The 20226-nt window shown below is 33.0% G+C and overlaps 1 protein-coding gene across 1 annotated transcript in view; it reads left to right on the top strand.

Moving 5' to 3' along the window:
• Positions 1–20226, top strand: part of MYO16 (myosin XVI) — a 722870-nt gene that overhangs the window by 570682 nt on the left and 131962 nt on the right. The window contains exon 28 of the mRNA XM_051984178.1: positions 2891–2990. Coding sequence (XP_051840138.1) covers positions 2891–2990 — 100 coding nt within the window. The remainder of the gene's footprint in view (positions 1–2890; positions 2991–20226) is intronic.

A 20226-nucleotide genomic window follows, 5' to 3' on the forward strand; every position in this document is an offset into this window, starting at 1 on the left:
GAATATCTTTGTACTTTATTGCCTTATCTCACAATGATGACATTATTAAGACACCATTTAATGTAGCATTATCTGTCTGAGAAAATAGAGCTATTTTTTTTTCTGATAGTACAGAATTTCAGAATGGGAAAAAATTCAATGGTCATGTAGTCCAAAGAAATTTTTACTTTAACATATGGCAATTGAAAATCTAGCCTTTACTGAAAGATCTCAGGGAAAGGGAACTACCACTTACTCTACTTTTGAACACTAATGGTTAGAAATTTTTTTCTTGACAGACATCAAGTCTAAATTGGACTCTTCATAACTTCCACCCATGGCTTCTATAGAAGCAGTGAATTATTTCCAGCAGTGTTGTCAATATTGATTTTATCATTCTTTAAGTAAAAGGAGAAACATGATAGGAAAAGGTCAGAGAAGTGTCCGCATGTGTAGTAGCAAGATTAATGGCAAGATGTACTTACTAGCAAGTTCTAGTTATCTTGGTAGACATGAAGTTTGAATGTAGCATAGCCTAAGGGCCTGAGACAAGGTAGAGGAAGAGGATGATGATTGATCACTCTCCAATTTAGGTAGCTTCATCTTGGAGGGATTCAAAGCTAAGTAGAACATGAGGAAAGAGATGATGGTCTTTGGATATCTAGATCCAAAATATTACTGTTTTGGATAGGGTTCGTCTCAGTGGCTATTTCCAGGTGGATAACAGAAAGAATGGAACATGATTGCTGAATGATTTGCCCACTTCCACATAACAAGTAACTTGGTATCAGAGATGCTACTAAACCCTAGATCTCAATCTGATCCTATTTCCACTGTGGATAATTAAAAAATATTAAATTATACATATATCATTTCTTACTGTGATACATTGTTACCAGTACCTTTGGGGGATTTAAAAAATTCTCAAGAGACCTATTTGCTCTAAACATTGCCCAATACCTGCTCCTGTTTCTGAGAAATGCCTGCTTTCTTCACCAACCAAAAAAGTGATTACATTCAAAGTGAGTAGGAGGAAGGACACTGCTTCAGGACAATTTGGAGAAGTATTATTTCCATAAAAGAACACTAGGTATCCAGTCATCCCTAGATCATTTTAGCCCATTTAGTATGATTAAGTTGATGAGTTGAAATTTTTCATTCCCTTGCCTCTGGCACATCAACTTCACTATGTATTGCTTACCTTTTTCTATTTTTATAAGCTCTCATACCCAGAGCTTGACATTTGAGTAAAGTTTATATAAAAAGAAGTGATTGTGCTAGAATTGATGTGTTTATTTTGCTGACCAAATGATGGAAACTTTCATGTCATACAAAGGAAAATATTTTTGTTTTTGTTTTTCATCAAGTAAGGTACTTAAAGAGTTAAGAGAGAAAATAAGAAAACATGCTTATCTAAAAAGTGAATAGTATGAATTTCTCCTATATGCATTATTTACTGTAACTGCAGTCTTTGCAATATTGCCCACTCAATTCCTCAACCCTCTTTCAATGGATCTCTTATGGATGGTATTTGCAAAATGAATAGCCATATATCCATCTTATATGACTGTCAGTTGGTTTCTGCAATAATAGCAATTCTAGAGTCTGAGTAAATGTGGTAAATAAGGATACATAGTTTGTTTTTTTTTTTCCTTTTCCTTGCCTAATTCCCCTAAGTGAATTGAAAAGCCTCATTTTAGGATATACCCAATTAACTATAGCTCACATGAGAAAAAACTATCAGCCATTCTGCACAAAAGAGCAGAAATCTTATGTGATAATGATATGAGCTTCCCCTTAAGTTTTGGCAGAACTTTATTCTGGCTTACAGTATAGTTTAACATGATATTGATAAACAATATAATGTAGTAGCAGAGAGAAAGTTAATGCAGATGCTTTTGTTTTTTTAATGCACTATTTGCTCACATGCCAGGTGAAATGCCAAAAGGAGAGAAAGATGGAAGAGGAAAGGCTTAACAAATAGCTATCAGTTGGTTGGCGGAATACTATGAAAGTCAATTTTTTTCTATTGATGGGAATTTTAAACTTACATTAATTTCATTTAGAATAGATGAACATAAAGGACATGGCAAAATAAGGGATTCTAAAAATTTCATCTTAGTAAATTTAGAGGAAGCAAATACAATATGAGATGAGCAGAATAATTCTTCAGGTTTTAATTGACTCCAACAAGAGAAAGTAAAGTGCTGAGCAGAATTTTTTACCACATTCCTTCCAAATGGGCTCTGAAGTCATAAACATATAATACGAATTTCTCTCTTCAAATGAAGCTACTTATGCATCTACTTTTCTTTACATATTCATTTAGATTAATATGACTGGAAGTTTAGAGGAAGTAGAAGGGGGAGATTATTCCAAAATCTTTACATGTTCATGTTAAATTACTTCCAAATAACAATTTCTTAGTAATGGCTATCTAAATAAATTCTACAGATCCAATAGAAATTCAAGAAATGTTAGTGTCTTAATTTACGAATTAAAAAGAGAATAAGAGAATATAGATTTGTCTATTATTTTAGAGTCATAGATTCATAGATATAGAGCTAAAAAGGGCCTCAAAACCCATCTAGTACAATTCTGTCATTCTACATTTCAGAAAAATGAGGGCCAGACACATCACATGATTGGCTAAGATTGGACAAGTAGTTAATGCCAAAGATGAGATTTAAACCCAAGTCCTCTGGCTCTAGAGGAATTCCTTTTTCCCTAATTGAAGTCTTCTTGTGTATATTGATAGGAAAAAAGCAAAGAATAAACAAAAACCCATGTCAACAAAGCTAAACTGCTGACCAATTACCTCAAGCAATGTATCCTCCAAATTCAAAGATTACTATTTGGTTTCTTCCTGTATTAAGTCATTTACCAGATTTTTGTTTTTGTTTTTTAACAGGTATAAGGCCTTGGCTGATACATTGCTGGGAGAGAAGAAGCTGTCGGCTGAAGAGAAATGTCATTTTGTGCTTCAACAGTGTAAATTACAAGGCTGGCAGGTTTGTGACCTACAGGCAATTAAACTATTAGTTTAAGATTTTAAATAAGTGACCTGAATTACTTCTATTGTGGTAATCAGTCTGTTTGATTTACTTGTTTTAGTTGTAAAGTATACTTCTAACAGCAATCAGGTAGATAGCAGAAGAAAATCAAAGATCTCTTTTGTGAAAAAAGTTAGGAGAGAGCAATTAAATTTACATGATTCTCTTCTGAACTTTTCAGTAAACCACAAAGTTAATAAGTCTAGAATAATCAAAGGCCATGTAAATTAGCTTTGATTTGTTCACTCTGAATCTCACAAGTGTTCCAAAGAATTACATTTAATTCTTATTAGTGTGTTTTCTACACTTTTTTCCTCTGATTCTGTCTTGATTTATACCTACCTCAGACTGAGAAGGTCTTTGACCTTTGATCTCTAAGGAAGGAAGAGCTTAGCTAAATTCTGTGATGGATATATTTTGGAGCTTTATGTAGCATCCTAGGAATAGGAGAGGTATGAGATATGGAATTGACTTAAAAAACTTTCTCCATAAAAGGAAGGAAAGAGGGAGGAACAGAAAGTGAAAATGCTATCAATTAAAATACAGGTTTACTCAAAGCAGCTTGATGTACGTATGTACTATGAAAAGAGTACATTAATGAGAAAACAAAGAGTAAATTTCTATCAGTGATATTCATGACTTTTATTACCTTGAGGAAATAACTAAACTTCTCTTGCTTTAATTTTCTTCTCTGTAAAAATGAAAGATTGGACTTGATAAATTCTGATTAACCTTACAATTCTAAATTTATCACTTCAGTATAATATCCAATATAATCAAAGAAGAAATAAACCTTAACACTGCTAGTTTATTCATCTCTAAATTAATCTTTATAATACCAATCATTTCTGTTTTGACCAAAATCCCAAGGGTCTTCCCCCTCCCAGACCCACTTATTTATTTATTTAGATTTTTTTTTTTTTTTGACTAGGTGTAAGAGGAGTTTCTTTGCCTAATTGCTATTTAGCCTTAGTCACTGAATGAAGGCCTCTGTCAAATTAAGACCTTTAAATTTTGAAAATCTTAGCTTAAAAAAATCAAGCTCTCCCCTTGCATTCAGGGCCATCTCCAATCATTCTGATCTATATCTTGCCATTGGACCCAAATGGCTCTGCAGGGAAAAGTGAGGCAGGTGACTTTGCATATCTCTTACTCACTTCAATCCAATTCACTTGCATGTCATTTCATCACCTCTCTGATGTCATGGTCCTCTTCAAGAGGAGGCCTTACCAGTTTGTTGCAAGAATCAAATGAAATATTGTATGTAAAATGCTTTGTCAACCCTAAATCTCTGTAGAAACTTGACCCATATTCGAATTATATTCTTCTTGTATAAGTTTAATATACCTTAGAGAGAAAGGGTCCTGAAAGAAATTGCTCTACTACTATCCTTCTCTCATATCTAGTGTTTGGGGAATTATTGGATAGGTAGATAAAAAATGATTTGGTATATTTTTTGTAATTGAACAGAAAATTAAGAAGTTTATTGTTATAGTTATTAAAAAGAGTTAGCATATTATTATTAATAATGGTGCATACTTTATGGCTTGTAAAATGTTTTAGTTAGGTAGTCCAGTGAACAGAATGTTTGCAGCTTGGTGGCACAATTGATAGAGAAGTGGAAATTGAATCAGGAAGATCTGAGTTCATGTCCTTCCTTTTGCTGCTTGTGAGACTGTTGACAAGTCATTTAACTTCTGTCTATCTTAGTTTCACTCATCTCTAAAATGGGGAAATAGTGCTTACCTCTCAAGGTTTTTAAATAGTATTTTGTTTTTTCCAATTACATGTAAAGACAATTTTCAACATTTATTTTCTGAAAGATTTTGAGTTCCAAATTTTTCTCCCTCCTTTTCTTCCCTCCCTCTTCCCCAAGGCAATCAGATGAAAGTTGTATAAGCACAGTCATGTAAGACATATTTCCATATTAGTTATGTTGTGAAAGAAGAAACATAAGAAAAGGAAAAAAACAGGTAAAACAACAAAGCAAAAAACCAAAAAAAGTGAAAATAGTATGCTTTGATCTGTATGTAGACACTATCAGTTCTTTCTCTGGATGTAGAAAGCATTTGGCATCATGAATCTTTTAGAATTATCTTAGTACGTTATATTGCTGAGAAGAGCTAAGTCAGTCATAGTTGTTTGAATATTGTAATTCTGCTCACTTCACTTACCATCAGTTCATATATGTCTGTGGAGGTTTTCTGAAATCCACCTGTTCTTTATTTCTTATAGCACAATAGTATTCCAGTACATTCATATACCACAAATTATTCAGCTATCCCCCAACTAATGGACATCTTCTAAATTCTTTGCCACCACAAAAAGAGCTGCTATAATTTTTTTTTTTTTTTACCTATGGGTGTTTCCCCCTGTCTATTGAAATAAACATTCGTAAAGTCATTGATTAAAACCTTAAAGCAATTTTAAATTGTTCACTTTTTAAAAAGTAATGCCAAATAAATGGGGGGAAATGCCAGAAAAGATGGCAGTCATCAAAATAAGAAAGAATTTAAAATATAAGTAATAATAAAATGACATCTAAATATCTGGAGAAATGAAATGATATTTGACAGAAGTGACATTCCTAATTTCAGTCATTAAAGACAAATCAGATTATTTTCAGGAAAGCAAGGTTTTTTCCCTGAAATTTATAGCGTACAAAAGATTTTAATTTGGAGAGTTGGTATAATCAGGAGAAGCACAAGTGAAAGCTAATTGATGAAGCAGAAAAAGAGGTCAGTGTTTAAGAAGTAAACTGAACATATGGCTCAGAATTGCTGCAGAAAAAGCTGAAGGAGTCTTTGGATATAGACAAAAAATAAAGGAGAAATGAGATTGATAGTAACACACTAATCTCTCTGTGACACAGAAGCAAGAACCTAGATTTTTGAGCACAAATGAGTAATAGTTTAATTGTCTATGCCACCTAATCCTTTTTTTCATTATCTTTTTTTGACTAATCATGGAATCTGAACCTTAAATAACAGTCTGAGGGAGGAAGCTCACACAATCAGTAGTTGTCATGGATGCACAGCCCTACCAGAGGAATGTATAAAAAAGGAAAGTCAAAAGGAGGAATTACTAACATAGGGTGATGTCAGCTAACAAAGCTGGGGTGGGATGGGGAGTGGAGGAAGAGGATGTCAAAGCTATGAACAGAATCACAATCAGTGACATAAGATGTGGGATTCTAATAAAGAGCCTTTTTAGCCAACTTGGGAGCCAGCAATAATTCTTTCAACTGAATCATTGCTAGAATAAAAAGAAGTCATTTAAGAGGAGCTCGTGAATAAGTTAAAACTGAGACCGCCTCCTTGCTACTTCCTTCCACACTCTTACCCTTCAAACACCCATTCCCAGGCAAGAGAGTACTAGCAGAGAGGTGTAGTTTTTAACCAACACAAATGAAGTTCAAAACTCAGAAGTCATGTAAACCTGAAATAACCATTCTACTGAGGAAGTGTCAGGCAATGTACTCAATGCCTGACCAGTTATAAAGTCACTCTGAAACCCACCTGTATAGAACAGAAATCATAGCCAATTGTTTGATGCAATGGTGTGCTATAGGGAGGAAAAATCATTACCATTCTATGTCTCTGCAAGTGGCTCAGTTACCTGGAATTACATTTGATGCTATCATTAAATCCAAGTTGGAATCAAAATCAAAATAAGACATGGAAAAATCCTGATTTTTTTTCTCATTTGTACTTCTAATTTGCTGGCTAATGTCATTCTTAGTATTGCAAAGCATGAAAATCCAAATCCAGAACTTATTTTCTAGGCACAATTTTTTAATCTAGAAAGAAGGTTCTCCCAAATACAGTGACAGATGTGTGTCAGATGAATAGCTAGCTAGATTTACTCTATAATTCCAGAACTATAAGTTCTTCAAAAGTGTGGCTTATTAGGAAAAGATGAATATTCACCATTTCCTCTTGATTCCTAATTTAGCAGGAATTTATTTCTCTGGCTTTTGAGAGGAATTCTTGGGGATGATTGAAAGTAGGTGTGAACGTGAGGGGAGGGTTAGAGAGATTGATCCAAAACTGCATAATATTCCATAGTTAGCCAGTGCAGTGAGGAAGCTTGACAAACTCACTCATGTTAGCTATTATTTGGTATATATTGGAAGACTTAATACTGTGAGTTTAACCACCAACATCTTGATTCAAAGCCCTCTGCCACCTTCCATGGACACTGACCTTCTTGTTGCTCCTTACATACAAGACTCCATCTACTGCCACTATGCCTTTTTATGCCCCCTGCTTGAAATGCTCTTTCTCCTCAGCAATACCTTTTAATTATCTTGACTTCCTTTAAGTTTCATTTCAAAGCCCACATTCTGCTGGGATTTTCCCTGGTCCCTTCTCATTCTAGTGAGCTCTCTTCTGAATGATATGTCTTCCATGCACCCACTTTATATATTGTTTCCTCCACTTGAATGTCACTTCCTTGAGAGCAAAGACAATGTCCTCTCTCTGGGTGTATATGGCTCTCTTCATCACTGAACAAGTAGAACTGGTTTCAATCATCTCATTGTTAAAGAGAACCACATCCATCAGAATTGATCGTCATATAATCTTGTTGTTGCTGTGTATAATGATCTCCTAGTTCTGCTCATTTCAGTTAGTATCAGTTCATATGAGTTTCTCTAGGTGTCTCTGAAAGCATCCTGCTAGTTGTTTCTTACAGAACAATAATATTCCATAACATTCATATACCATAATTTATTCAGCCATTCTCTAATTGATGGGCATCCATTCAGTTTCCAGTTTCTTGCCACTACAAAAAGAACTGCCACAAATATTTTTGCACATGTGGGTCCCTTTCCCCTCTTCAAGATCTCTTTGGGATATAATCCCAGTAGAAACACTGCTGGATCAAAGGCTATGTACAGTTTGATAACTTTTTGAGCATAGTTCCAAATCATTCTCCAGAATGGTTGGATCCATTCACAATTCCACCAACACTGTATCAGTGTCCCAGTTTTCCCACATCCCCTCCAGAATTCGTCATTATCTTTTCCTGTCATTTTAGTCAATCTGACAGATGTGTAGTGGTATCTCAGAGTTGTCTTGATTTGCATTTCTCTGATCAATAATGATTGGGAGCACCTTTTCATATGACTACAAATAGTTTCAATTTCTTCATCTGAAAATTATCTGTTCATATCCTCTGACCATTTAACAATTGGGTAATGGCTCAAATTCTTATAAATTTGAGTCAATTCTCTATATATTTTAGAAATGAAGCCTTTATCAGAACCTTTGAACGTAAAAATGTTTCCCAGTTTATTGCTTCCCTTCTAATCTTGTCTGCATTAGTTTTGTTTCTACAAAAACTTTTTAACTTAATATAGTCAAAATTATCTATTTTGTGATCAATAATGATTTTAGTTCTTTTTTGGTCACAAATTCCTTTCTCCTCCACAAATCTGAGAGGTAAACTATCCTATATTCTTCTAATTTATTTATAATTTCATTCTTTATGTCTAGATCATGAACCCCATTTCAACCTTCTCTTGGTATATGGTATTAAATGTTGGTTCATGCCTAGTTTCTGCCATACTAGTTTCCAATTTTCCCAACAGTTTTTGTCAAATAGTGAATTCTGATCCCAAAAGCTGGGATCTTTGGGTTTGTCAAACACTAGATTGCTATAGTCATTCACTATTTTGTTCTGTGATTCTAACTCATTCTACTGATCAACTGCTCGATTTCTCAGTCAGTACCAAATGGTTTTGATGACTATTACTTTATAATAGTTTTAGATCTGGTACACCTAGGCCACCTTCATTTGCTTTGCTTTTCATTACTTCCCTTGAAATTTTTGACCTTTTGTTCCTCCAGATGAATTTTGTTGTTATTTTTTCTAGGTCAGTAAAATAGTTTTTTTTGGGAGTTTCACTCCTAAGATTATTGCTGAGACCAAGTTTCCTATAATTGTGAGAGATAAGGGTAACATCCTTATTTTTCAGCAGTGTTCCACATAGTATGGTGTCTCATTCATTATTCAGCTTTCTCTGGACTTCATCAGAGTCTTTGGTTTGAGGATACACTGAATAACTCCTGATTATCTGTTCCACATGCTTTCTAATTTTACCTCCATGCCTTAACATTTACTTCATTAAAAGTTAACATATGGATGGTTCTATTAAAAAGAAAAATATCAATATATTTTAAGTTAACATATGGGATCATAGAATCCTTCAATTCTAAATTATTTTCATTGCACTCACTCTGTTAAGTTCTGTTTTCATTTCTGATCTTAAGTCTATAATTTTTTTGAAAGATAAGAAAGGTAACTCCTTTCCCTTATAAACTAATCCCACTTAGAACTAATCATCTGAACCACTGGTATAAGACCTGTTAGCTGTATGTCCTTCATAAGGTAAAAGTTGATTAAGTCAAATCACTTACCCACTTAATACAAATTCAAGATGCTACCTACACCTAGATACTTTTATTAGTTGATAATACTTCTCTATTTAGTCACTCAGCCATAGGTTTTAGACTAAATGCAAAAAAAAATGCCCTTGTTAAATTTAGATGTCTTTGAAGATTATTGAATGAATTATAGTAATATTTAATAGGAACTGTTCAAATTAGTTGAAGAAATTTAGTTATTCCTTGTAGATCATTTACAAACTTACAGACTAATTTAGAATCCAGGATTTTAAGAATTTGTTGACATACAGGCAGCCTCTATCCACACCATTGAGAAGAAATTGCTGGCAGGTAGTGGGAGGAGGTGAGCCCCATTAATGGCTTCATTCTCTCTTCCCCCATATCCTCCATCTTCTTCTCTAGAGTATCCTTTAAAGGGTCTGGAGTATATTGAATTTCCTGACAGAATCCTACAAACTTTTCCAGGACAACTGACAACAGTATATGCATGGAGAGGAAAGGACAGACTAGATATTTTCTCCTTTGGGACTTTTCTGCTTTCTCCATTATGTCCATATTGGCTACTTCCCTTATCCCATTTTCATTTTCATTAAACTTGAAGTTCCTTGAGAATGAGAACTGTTTTTCTTTTCTTCTATTTGTATCCCTAACTTAGTGCAATGTCTAGTGCATAATATGTACTTGACAAATGTTTATTCACTAACAGATAAATCTACTGCTTTTCAAGCAGAAAAATTACACTTCACCTATGGGCATCATCTCAAGGATTATAGCTAGAGGATTTCCAGGATTTAAACCTTACATTCCTTGCCAATTATACTTCAAACTTGAGTTTTCTTAGTCCTCTATTCTGTATATACTTTGACTATGTCAAAAATATTTGTGGAGTTGTTTACCTTCTTTTCATATGATTTTCATTTAATATTCCCAAGTCATTCAACTGTGATTAGCCCTTTGAAAATGTTAATTATTGTGATGTTATAATAAGGTTAAAAATCACTACCTCCAGGGCAACCTTTCCATTTTGGTAGGATATATGGAAGTGTTATGGGGAGCCAACCTACTAGAGTAAGTAGATATTAGTATAGTCAACCTAGAGCAAGTATTACAACTTGAGTAAATATCTGCATTTTGATCAAATTGTTTTGTGCCTATTGTTGCATTTTACATACAGAACACATTTGAAGATTAATATTAGAGTCTCTATATTTAATCACTGACTCCATAAAAGATTATAATATCATGAAAGAAAAATCTAGGTCTAGCAAGTACAAGTTTTGAGCTCATGTGAGCAATGTGGGTTTAAGTCAATTACTAGAACCTGTCTCTGTGTTCTAAACTACAAAATGAGGGAGTTAGAAAAGGTGGTTTCTAAGGTTCATTCAAGCCCTAAATCTTCTATTCCTTTTACATATGTCTTTCCTAAAAAATGTATTTTCCTTTACTAGTAGCTTCTCTCATCCTCCCAAAAAAGAGCATTTTTATTAATGCTTAATAATTTTAAATATTCCTGTACATTTGTTTCAGGGATCAATTAAATAAAAGAATGAATAGTAAAGATACTCTCACTATTGAACTGAAATACTTGGGGTAAATTTGTTTTTAAAAATCTTTTTATTTTCAAAACATATACATTGTTTTCAACATTTACCCTTGAAAAACCTTGTGTTCCATATTTTTTTCTTCCTCTCTTTTTCCCATTTCCTCCCCTAAATGGCAAGTAATCCAATATTTGTTAAACATGTGCAGTTCTTCTATATACATTTCCACAATTATCATGCTTCACAAGAAACATCAGATCAAAAAGGGGGGGGGGAATGAGAAAGAAAACAAAATGCAAACAAACAACAAAAAAGTGAAAAATACTATGTTATGATACACACTCAGTTTCCACAGTCCTCACTCTGGATACAGATGGCCCTCTCCAACAAAAGACCATTGGAACTGGCCTGAATCACTTCATTGTTGAAAAGAGCCACTTGCATCAGGATTAATCATAATATAATCTTCTTGTTGCTGTGTATAATGTTCTCTTGGTTCTCCTCACTTATCTTAGGATCAGTTCACATAAGTCTCTCCAGGCCTTTCTGAAATCATCCTGCTGATTATTTCTTATAGAATAATAATATTCCATAATATTCATATACCATAATTTATTTAGTCATTCTCTAACTGATGGACATTCACTCAGTTTCCAGTTCCTGGGCTACTACAAAAAGGGCTGATACAAACATTTCTGCACATTTGGGTTCTTTTCCTTTTTTTACGATCTCTTTGGGATATAGACCCAGTACAGACACTGCTGGATCAAAGAGTATGCACAGTTTGATAGACCTTTGGGCATAGTTCCATATTGCTCTCCACAATGCTTGGATCAGTTCACAACTCCACCAAAAATGTATTAGTGTCACACTTTTACATTCCCTCCAACATTCATCATTATCTTCTCCTGCCATCATAGCCAGTCTTAGAGTTGTGTGATATTACCTCAGAATTGTCTTAATTTGCTTTTTTTCTTATAACTAGTGACAGAATATTTTTTCATGTGACTAGAAATGGCTTTAATTTCTTTGTCTATATTTTTTGACCATTTATCAATTGGAGAATGGCTTATATTCTTACAAATTTGAGTCAATTCTCTATATAGTTTAGAAATGAGACCTTTATCAGAATCCTTGGCCGTAAATTTTTTTCCCCAGTCTATTGCTTTTGGAGTACATTTTGTATAAAATATAGTTTTGCTAGCATTTTTAAAGTGAATTTTTAATGAATAAAAAATTACTTTGAAAAGCTATTTAATTAATAAACATAATTGATTTAAGGAAAAATTTCCCCTAAAAGAAATGGGCTTTGGGAAAAAGTAAGTAGGTTCCCCATTAGGTCAAGGAAAGGTTGAATGGTTACTTTTAAGGCAAGTTACTAAGGAGATTCAAGTTGGTGACAATGAACTTTTTTTAATCCAAAAAACATTTTAAAATATTTGTATTTGTAGCAGCCCTTTTTGTAGTAGCAAGGAACTGGAAACTGGGTGGATGACCATCAGTTGGAAATACTTGAATAAATTATGGTATATGAATATTATGGAATATTAGTGTTCTAATAAAATAAAAAATAAGTTAAAAATTTGTATTTGCCTATGTATATACAATGTGCCCCAATGTATATAATGTACACCGAATATATGTTCTATAAGAACAGGAATTTTTAGTTTCTGACTCTGTATCCCCAGAAGAAAGCACGATGGATCATATTAGTGAAAGTTAATTTTTAATAATTATTTGTTGAAAGTTCTGTGCTAGAAAAGTACGGTCAAGGAGAGATCTAGGATAGAGAAGCCCATGACAGAGCCACTCTCACTGGAATGATCTTCATTCAATAGTATGACAGAAACATGCAATGTATCATGCCCAGTTTCCAAATTTATCTTTATTTTCAAAATGCATGCAAAGATAGTTTTCAACATTCATCCTTGAAAAATCTTGGATTCCAAATCTTTTTTCTTCCCTTCTCATTTCTCCCCTCCCCTGGACAGCAACTAATCCAATAGATTAAACATGTACAATTTTTTCTAAACATATCTCCATATTTATCATTCTGTAAAATAAAAATCAGATTTAAAAGGGAAAAATGAGAAAGAAAAAAAAGCAAGCAAACAACAAAAAGGTGAAAATATTATGTTGTGATCCACATTCAATCTCTGTAGTCCTCTCTCTGGATGCAGATGTTTCTCTTCATCACAAATCTATTGGATTTGGCCTGGATCATCTCACTGCTGAAAAGAATAAAGTTCAGCATAGCTGGTCATCACATGATCTCATTGTGGCTGTTCACAGTGTTCTCCTAGTTCTGCTCACTTCCCTTAGCATCAGTTCATATAATTCTCTGCAGACCTTTCTGAAATCATCCTGCTGATCATTTTTTATGGAACATTAATATTCTGTTATATTCATATACCGTAACTTATGCAGCTATTCCCCAACCAATGAACATCCATTCAGTTTCTATTCCTTGCCACTAAAAAAGGGCTTCTATAAATTTTTTTGCACATGTTGGTCGTTTTTCCTTTTTTATGATCTCTTTAGGATACAGACCCAGTAGAGTCACTGCTGGATCAAAGGGCTGCTTGGTAGTTTGATATCATAGCTTGGTAGCCCTTTGGGCATAGTTACAAATTGCTCTTCAGAATGATTGAATCAATTCACAACTCCACTAATAATGTATTAGTGTCCCAGTTTTCCCACCTCCCACCCAACATTTATCATTATCATTTCTATCATTTTAGCCAATCTGAGATTTGTGTAATGGTATCTCAGAGTTGTCTTAATTGGATGCAATTAATTTTAAAGATACTTTTTTTTACATTGTACTTGTTTTTATTTGATACATGAAGATGAGCAAAGATGAAAAATTAAGGGACTCACAGTAATGAGAAAATACATCTTGTATAGAACCCAAGAAATACAAATTCCAGTTCTTTTCCCATATTTGGAGTTGTCAGAACAGGCCTTGAACTCTGGTTCTACCATATTTGACACTGGCCATGTTACACCATCTTTTGGGGTTTCAGTTTCTTCATCTGTAAAATTATGCCTTTATTAAGCTTTATCCAGGCACTGTACTAAACACCAGAAGTACAAATAAAAGGAAAAAGTCAGGGGACTTCAAAGAGCATACATCTTAGTAGAAAAAGATATCTTGTCTCTACATGAGTTGAAACTGTCATAGGTTCTTCTCTAATGGAAATTCATGGAGAAACTCATCAATGAGAATAGGAGACACCAGAGGTAGAATAATTACCAGAGAGACATGTTTGCTGGCAGTTATTTGGAATAGGTGATGCCTGGGATATTTTAAAGAGCAAATCATGAATGAATGAATAAAGCTCATTTTCAAAGTGCCTTAATAAGAAAAATCATTTAAATTTTTCAATTTTTCAACCTTTCCTTATGATATTTTTGGAATTGATTTTCATATGTACATATTGATATAGAGAAAAAAATATTCTTCTGATTTATATGGAGGCCAAATGAACATATGTGTTTGCTAAAAAATCTGAAAACTATGTTGAATGATTGCAACACTAAAACTATGTTGAATTATTTTAACACTATGAGGGGTTTGCCATGAAAACTGTTATAACACACTGTATGTTCCATATCCCAAACCTTAACTTTACACAACAACCTTTCATTCTCTTCCATGTGACCTACGTTGGGAATACAAAATAAAATATCTACATCTAATCTAAGACTCCAAAGCACTTTGTAACAGATATAAAAAATTAAAAAGAATCTTTTTGTGTACTGTAGGAAGTGTAACATTTAGAGATAATGAATAATTTTTGTCAAAAGCTAATGGTCCTGGAGGATTTATACTTTAAAAGGGCAAGAAGGAAAAATGCCAATCAATTTTATTTTATTTTTCACTTGTGTTGTTCTTAGAGCAAGATTCATATATTTTTTCTTAAAGTGTGAGTGCTTTGTCTTGATTTATGTAACTGAGACTAAGTAACCTGTATGACGGTAACACAATAGAATGAAAAACAAACCTGAAAATGAAAAAAAAAAAAAAAAAAAAAAAAACCTAAATGCTAGGTTGCTACCAGTACTGCAAATTCAGGATTAAGTCAGTAATGTAATGCCTGTTTAAATTCGGACCAATTCAAGATATCTTGAATATGACTTAGTTAAACCACTAACAAATAATTAAACTGAGCAAAAGAACCTTCAAAAAGACAGTATGAAATAATTTTTCCAGCTTAAGACAACTTAGAAAAACTTCAGAAAAGGTTGATCTCACTTGAGGAATGCAGTCCAGTGCAGATGTGGTTCTAGCAAAGCAGTGGGAAATTCTTAGCCACAGCACAAATCAGTAACCAAGGATCCTCAAACTCAATTCAGTAGGTTTGTGACACTATAGGCTAGTTGTAAAGCCTGGAGCCCCAGCACAGAAGGAAAATTGTCAGCCTCAGAACCCCACTCCACCACGTGTGACTGGGCCAGGCCATCTCAGTGCAGTGGGCATGCAAACAACACTTGAGGCTGTAGCATCAGAAATTCAGTGACAAGACTATTATCCTTTAGCAAAAAAATTTTGAAGAGTACCCCTTTTGTACTAGGAGCAGAGTTCAACGTTGAAAAATGAGGAAAACAAAGCAAAACAAAACAAAAAGATCCCCGACCACAGAAAGCTATTATGGTGACAAGAAAGACAGAAAAAAGACAAATTCAGAAGAGGGCAACAATGTCAAAATGCATACAAGTAAAACCACAGAGGAGAATATGATTTTAGATATCAAATAAGAGAAAGAAGAAAAAGTGGGAAAATAAATTAGACGTATACTGGAGAATCATGGGGATGAGTTAACTTGGAATAGGAAGCATGAAATTGACTGAAGAAAACGAATCCTTAAAAAGATAGGATTGTCCCACATGGAAAAAGAAAAATTCACTGAAGAAAACAAGTCCTTTAAAAGTAGAATTGGCTAGATGGAAAAGAAGGTACAAAAGCTAAGTGTAGAAAATAATTCCTTAAAAATTAGAATTGGATAAGTGGAAGCTAATGACTTTAAGAGATATCAAGAATCAATCCAAATTAAAAGAATATGAAAATAGAAGAAAATATAAAATATCTCATTGAAAAAAACAACTGTCCTGGAGAATTGATCCAGGAGAAATAATTTAAGAATTTTTTAGACAATCTGAAGTCAATGAACAACAACAGCAAAAGGCCTGGACATCTTTCAAGAAATTATAAAGAAAAACTCCTGGTATCCTAGAACCAAAGAGCAAAATAGTTATTGAAAGAATCCATCAATCACCTCCTGAAGGAGATCCCCACAAATGAAAACTCCAAGGAATATTGTAGCTAAATTGAAGAATTATAAGCTCAAGGAGAAAATACAACAAGCAGTCAGGAAAAAAAATTAATAATTCAGATATCAAGGAGCCACAGTCATGATTACAGAGACCTTAATAGCTTTTACATTCAGAGAGTTTGGAATATGACACTCTACAAGGCAAAGGAATTTGGACTACAACCAAGAACTAAGTACTCAGCAAAAGGAAAAGTGGATATTCAATGAAATAGGTGACTTTCAAGTTTTCCTGATGAAAAGACCAGATCTGAACAGAAAATTTTATTTTCAAATATGAGATTCAAGAGAAACATAAAAAGGATAAAACATAAAGAAAAAAAAAAACACATGTTGTTCAATAATAACAAATGTTTTACCTCTCTACATTGTAAGATAGTACTTTAACTCTTGAGAACAGCATCTCTTTTGATACAGTTAGATGGAGTATATATAGACAGAGGGTATGGATAGAAATTGAGTTAATTGATGTGATTATATTTAAAAATAAGGGTTAAAAAAGAATTGAAATAGAAGAGGAAAGGGAAAGGCAAAATAACATGAAGAGTTACAAAAGACATATTACAAGTGAAGGAAAGAAGAAATTGAAAATGGGCATTGTTTGAATCTTACTTTCATCAAATTTATCTCAAAGTGGAAATAATATATACACTCAGTTGGGTATATAAATTTATCTTACCCAATAGGGAGTAGAAAGGAAAAGGTGAAAAAAAAAGCAAAGGAGAGTACTAATAGAATAGAGGGCAGAATTAGGAGGGGGGAAAGGAAAGAAAAGGAAAGAGGGAAACTGATAGAAAGGAGGACAGAAGTAGGTGGGGAAAGAAAAAATGGAGGCTGACAGAAAGGAGGACAGATTGAAGGGGTGGTGATCAGAAGCAAAACACTGGTAAGGAGAGATGAGATAAAAGGAGAAAAGGTGAAGGAAATACACAGTAATAATAACTATTAATGTGAATTAGATAAACTTTCCCATAAAATAGAAGTGAATAGGAGAATAGATTAAAAACCAAAATCTTGCAATGTGTTGTTTACAATAAACACACTTGAAGCAGAAAGATTCACACAAAGAAAAGGTAAAAGGATGGAGCAGAATACATTATGTTTCAGCTTCAGTAAAAAAAAAAAAAAAAGAAAAGAAAAGAAAAGAAAAGAGGGGTAGTAATCCTGCTCTCAGACAAATCAAAATCAAATTAAAAGAAAAAGGAAGTAAACAATCTCTTGCTTAAAAGTACCATAGATAATGGATTAATGTCAATACTAAACATATATAAACCAAATGATATAGTATACAAATTCTTAGAGGAAAAATTAAGAAAGTTGCAGGAAGATTTGGCCAACAAAACTGTAGTATTAGGGGACCTCAACCTCCCTCTCTCAGAATTAGATAGATATAACCACAAAATAAGCAAAAAAGAAACTAAGGATGGGTTTTATAAATAATTTTAGAAAGGTTAGATATGATAGATCTCTGGAGAAAATTGAATAGGGATAGAAGGAAATATGCCCTTTTTTCAGTGGCACATGTCACTACACAAAAATTAATCATGTATTACAACATTAAAAAATATCATAATCAAATGGAGAAATAATAAATGCTTTAGTAAATAGTAATCATGAGAATAGTATATAATATGATTAGGTGGGATTTATACCAGCAATGCAGGGCTAATTCAATATTGGGAAAACTATCAACATTATTGACCATATCAATAATATCTTATTATTATCTCAATAGATGCAGAAAAAGCTTTGGACAAAATATAGCAGTCATTCCTATTAAAAAAACACTAGAGGCCATAGGAATAAATGATGTATTCTTTAAAATGGTCAACACTATCTATCTAAAACCATCAGAAAGCATTATGTGTAATGGGGATAAACTAGAAGCATTCCCAATAAGATTAGGGATGAAACAAGTCTACCCATTATCACCACTGTTATTCAATATTGTACTGGAAATAGTTAGTAATAATGGTGGGATGGGGGAGGAAACTGAAGGAATTAGATTAGGTGATGAGGAAACAAAACTATCACTCTTTGCAGATAATATGATCTTATAGTTAGAGAATCCTAAAGAATCAACTAAGAAAACTACTTGAAACAATTTAAAATTTTAACAAAGTTGGAAAATATAAAATAAATCCATTTCTATAAATGATCAACAAAATCCAACAGCAAGAGATAGAAATAAAAATTCCTTTGATAATACTTGTAGGGAAACAAAATACTTGCTAGTCTAATTGCCAAAGCAAAATGCAGAAACTATATGAACACAATCACAAAACATTTTTCACACAAATATGTTAGATCTAAACAAAAATGTCGCTAGGATAGGAAAATGTCAACTCCTCATGGGTAGGCTGAACCAATATAATTAAAATGACAAATCTACCTAAATAAATTTATCTAAAAATCAAAACAAAATCTATTGGTAAGAACAAAAAGCTGCAAATATCAAGGGAATTAATGAAAAAAAAATGCGGAGGAAGTTGGCCTAGCCATACCAGAAGAAGAAAAATTTAGAACTCAGAATCTTACAAAAAAGAATATAGAAAACTATCTTCACATGTAATGCTATTAAGGGTAAAAAAAAGTGAAAAGAAGAAAAAATGATTGCTAAGTAACTAGTTGGCACAGTGGATAAAGCATCAGTACTGGATAGTAAGGAGGACCTGGGTTTAAATCTGACCTCAGACCATTACTAGCTGTGTGACACTGGACAAGTCACTTAATTCCAGTTACCTCCAAAACAACAATATTAACAACATAATAATTGCCTTGATCTACAATACCATTTAAAAAAATTTAACCAACATTTATGCCTGCATTGCTTTGAACCTTGTCATCTATATAAAATGAAAATCTTTTTGGCTAATATGAAGGGAAATTAGGTAAATTATTTTTACACATCAGATGGGAATTATCTTGTTATAATAGCAATTATAGTATGTAGCAATTTGTAGTTACTATATTCATTTAAGGGTGTGTAGGCAGGTGGCCAACATGGTAACACAGGAATATCTAGAATGTTCCCCCACAAGAAGGAAAAGGGAACTTGGGGGATGTTTCCCCCTGTTTAATATAAATCCAAATGAAAGAATTTATTTTACTTTAAACAAAAACATATAAGATCTCTTTTTATCAGGTAAAGAATAATATAGAATCTGTAAAACAGGATAGCTTACAATAATATTATCCTAATTATATGGTGTATAGCATACACCTTATAAGCATAGACTTCAATTTTAGAGTTTGGAAAGTAACTTTAGAGATCCTGTAATTCAATTCCATTAATCCAAAATGATAAGGGATTTGCTTAAAATTAATTGTTTAAATGTGACATTAGAATATATATTTCATATTTGTCAATTTAGTCTATATTGGCTTTTGAATTAAAATAAAATTACTAATAATTGGAAATTATGTAATATTTAAAGGTTTTTGAAACATTTTTTCCTAACAATTATTTAAAATAGGTGATGAACACACTCACTTTTCAGATGCAGAAGAAGATGCAGCTTTGACTTTTCCCGGTCATGAAGTAATTCTTTGAGACAGGATTTGAACCTAGACCTTGATTGTACATCTAGAACTATAAGCCATAAAATACATTACTTTTCAGTAACTGAAAATAATATTAAAATGTCCTTCAAAATCAAGATCCAATGTAACATTAACTATTTTTTGTTGTAAATATTTCAGTTATGTCTGAGTTTTCATCATCCCATTTGGTGTTTTCTTGGCAAAGATGTTAGCATGGTTTAGCTTTTTTTTTAATGCAATTTATCTTTAAGTTGAAAAAACTGAGGCAAACAGGGGTAAGTGAGTTTGTCCAGGATCACACAGTTAATAAGTATACTGCTGGCAATATGCATTTCCTAGTTCATAGGTTCATTAGGATCATAATTTT

Source organism: Antechinus flavipes, chromosome 3 (genome assembly GCF_016432865.1).
Source record: "Antechinus flavipes isolate AdamAnt ecotype Samford, QLD, Australia chromosome 3, AdamAnt_v2, whole genome shotgun sequence".
NCBI lineage: Eukaryota > Metazoa > Chordata > Mammalia > Dasyuromorphia > Dasyuridae > Antechinus > Antechinus flavipes.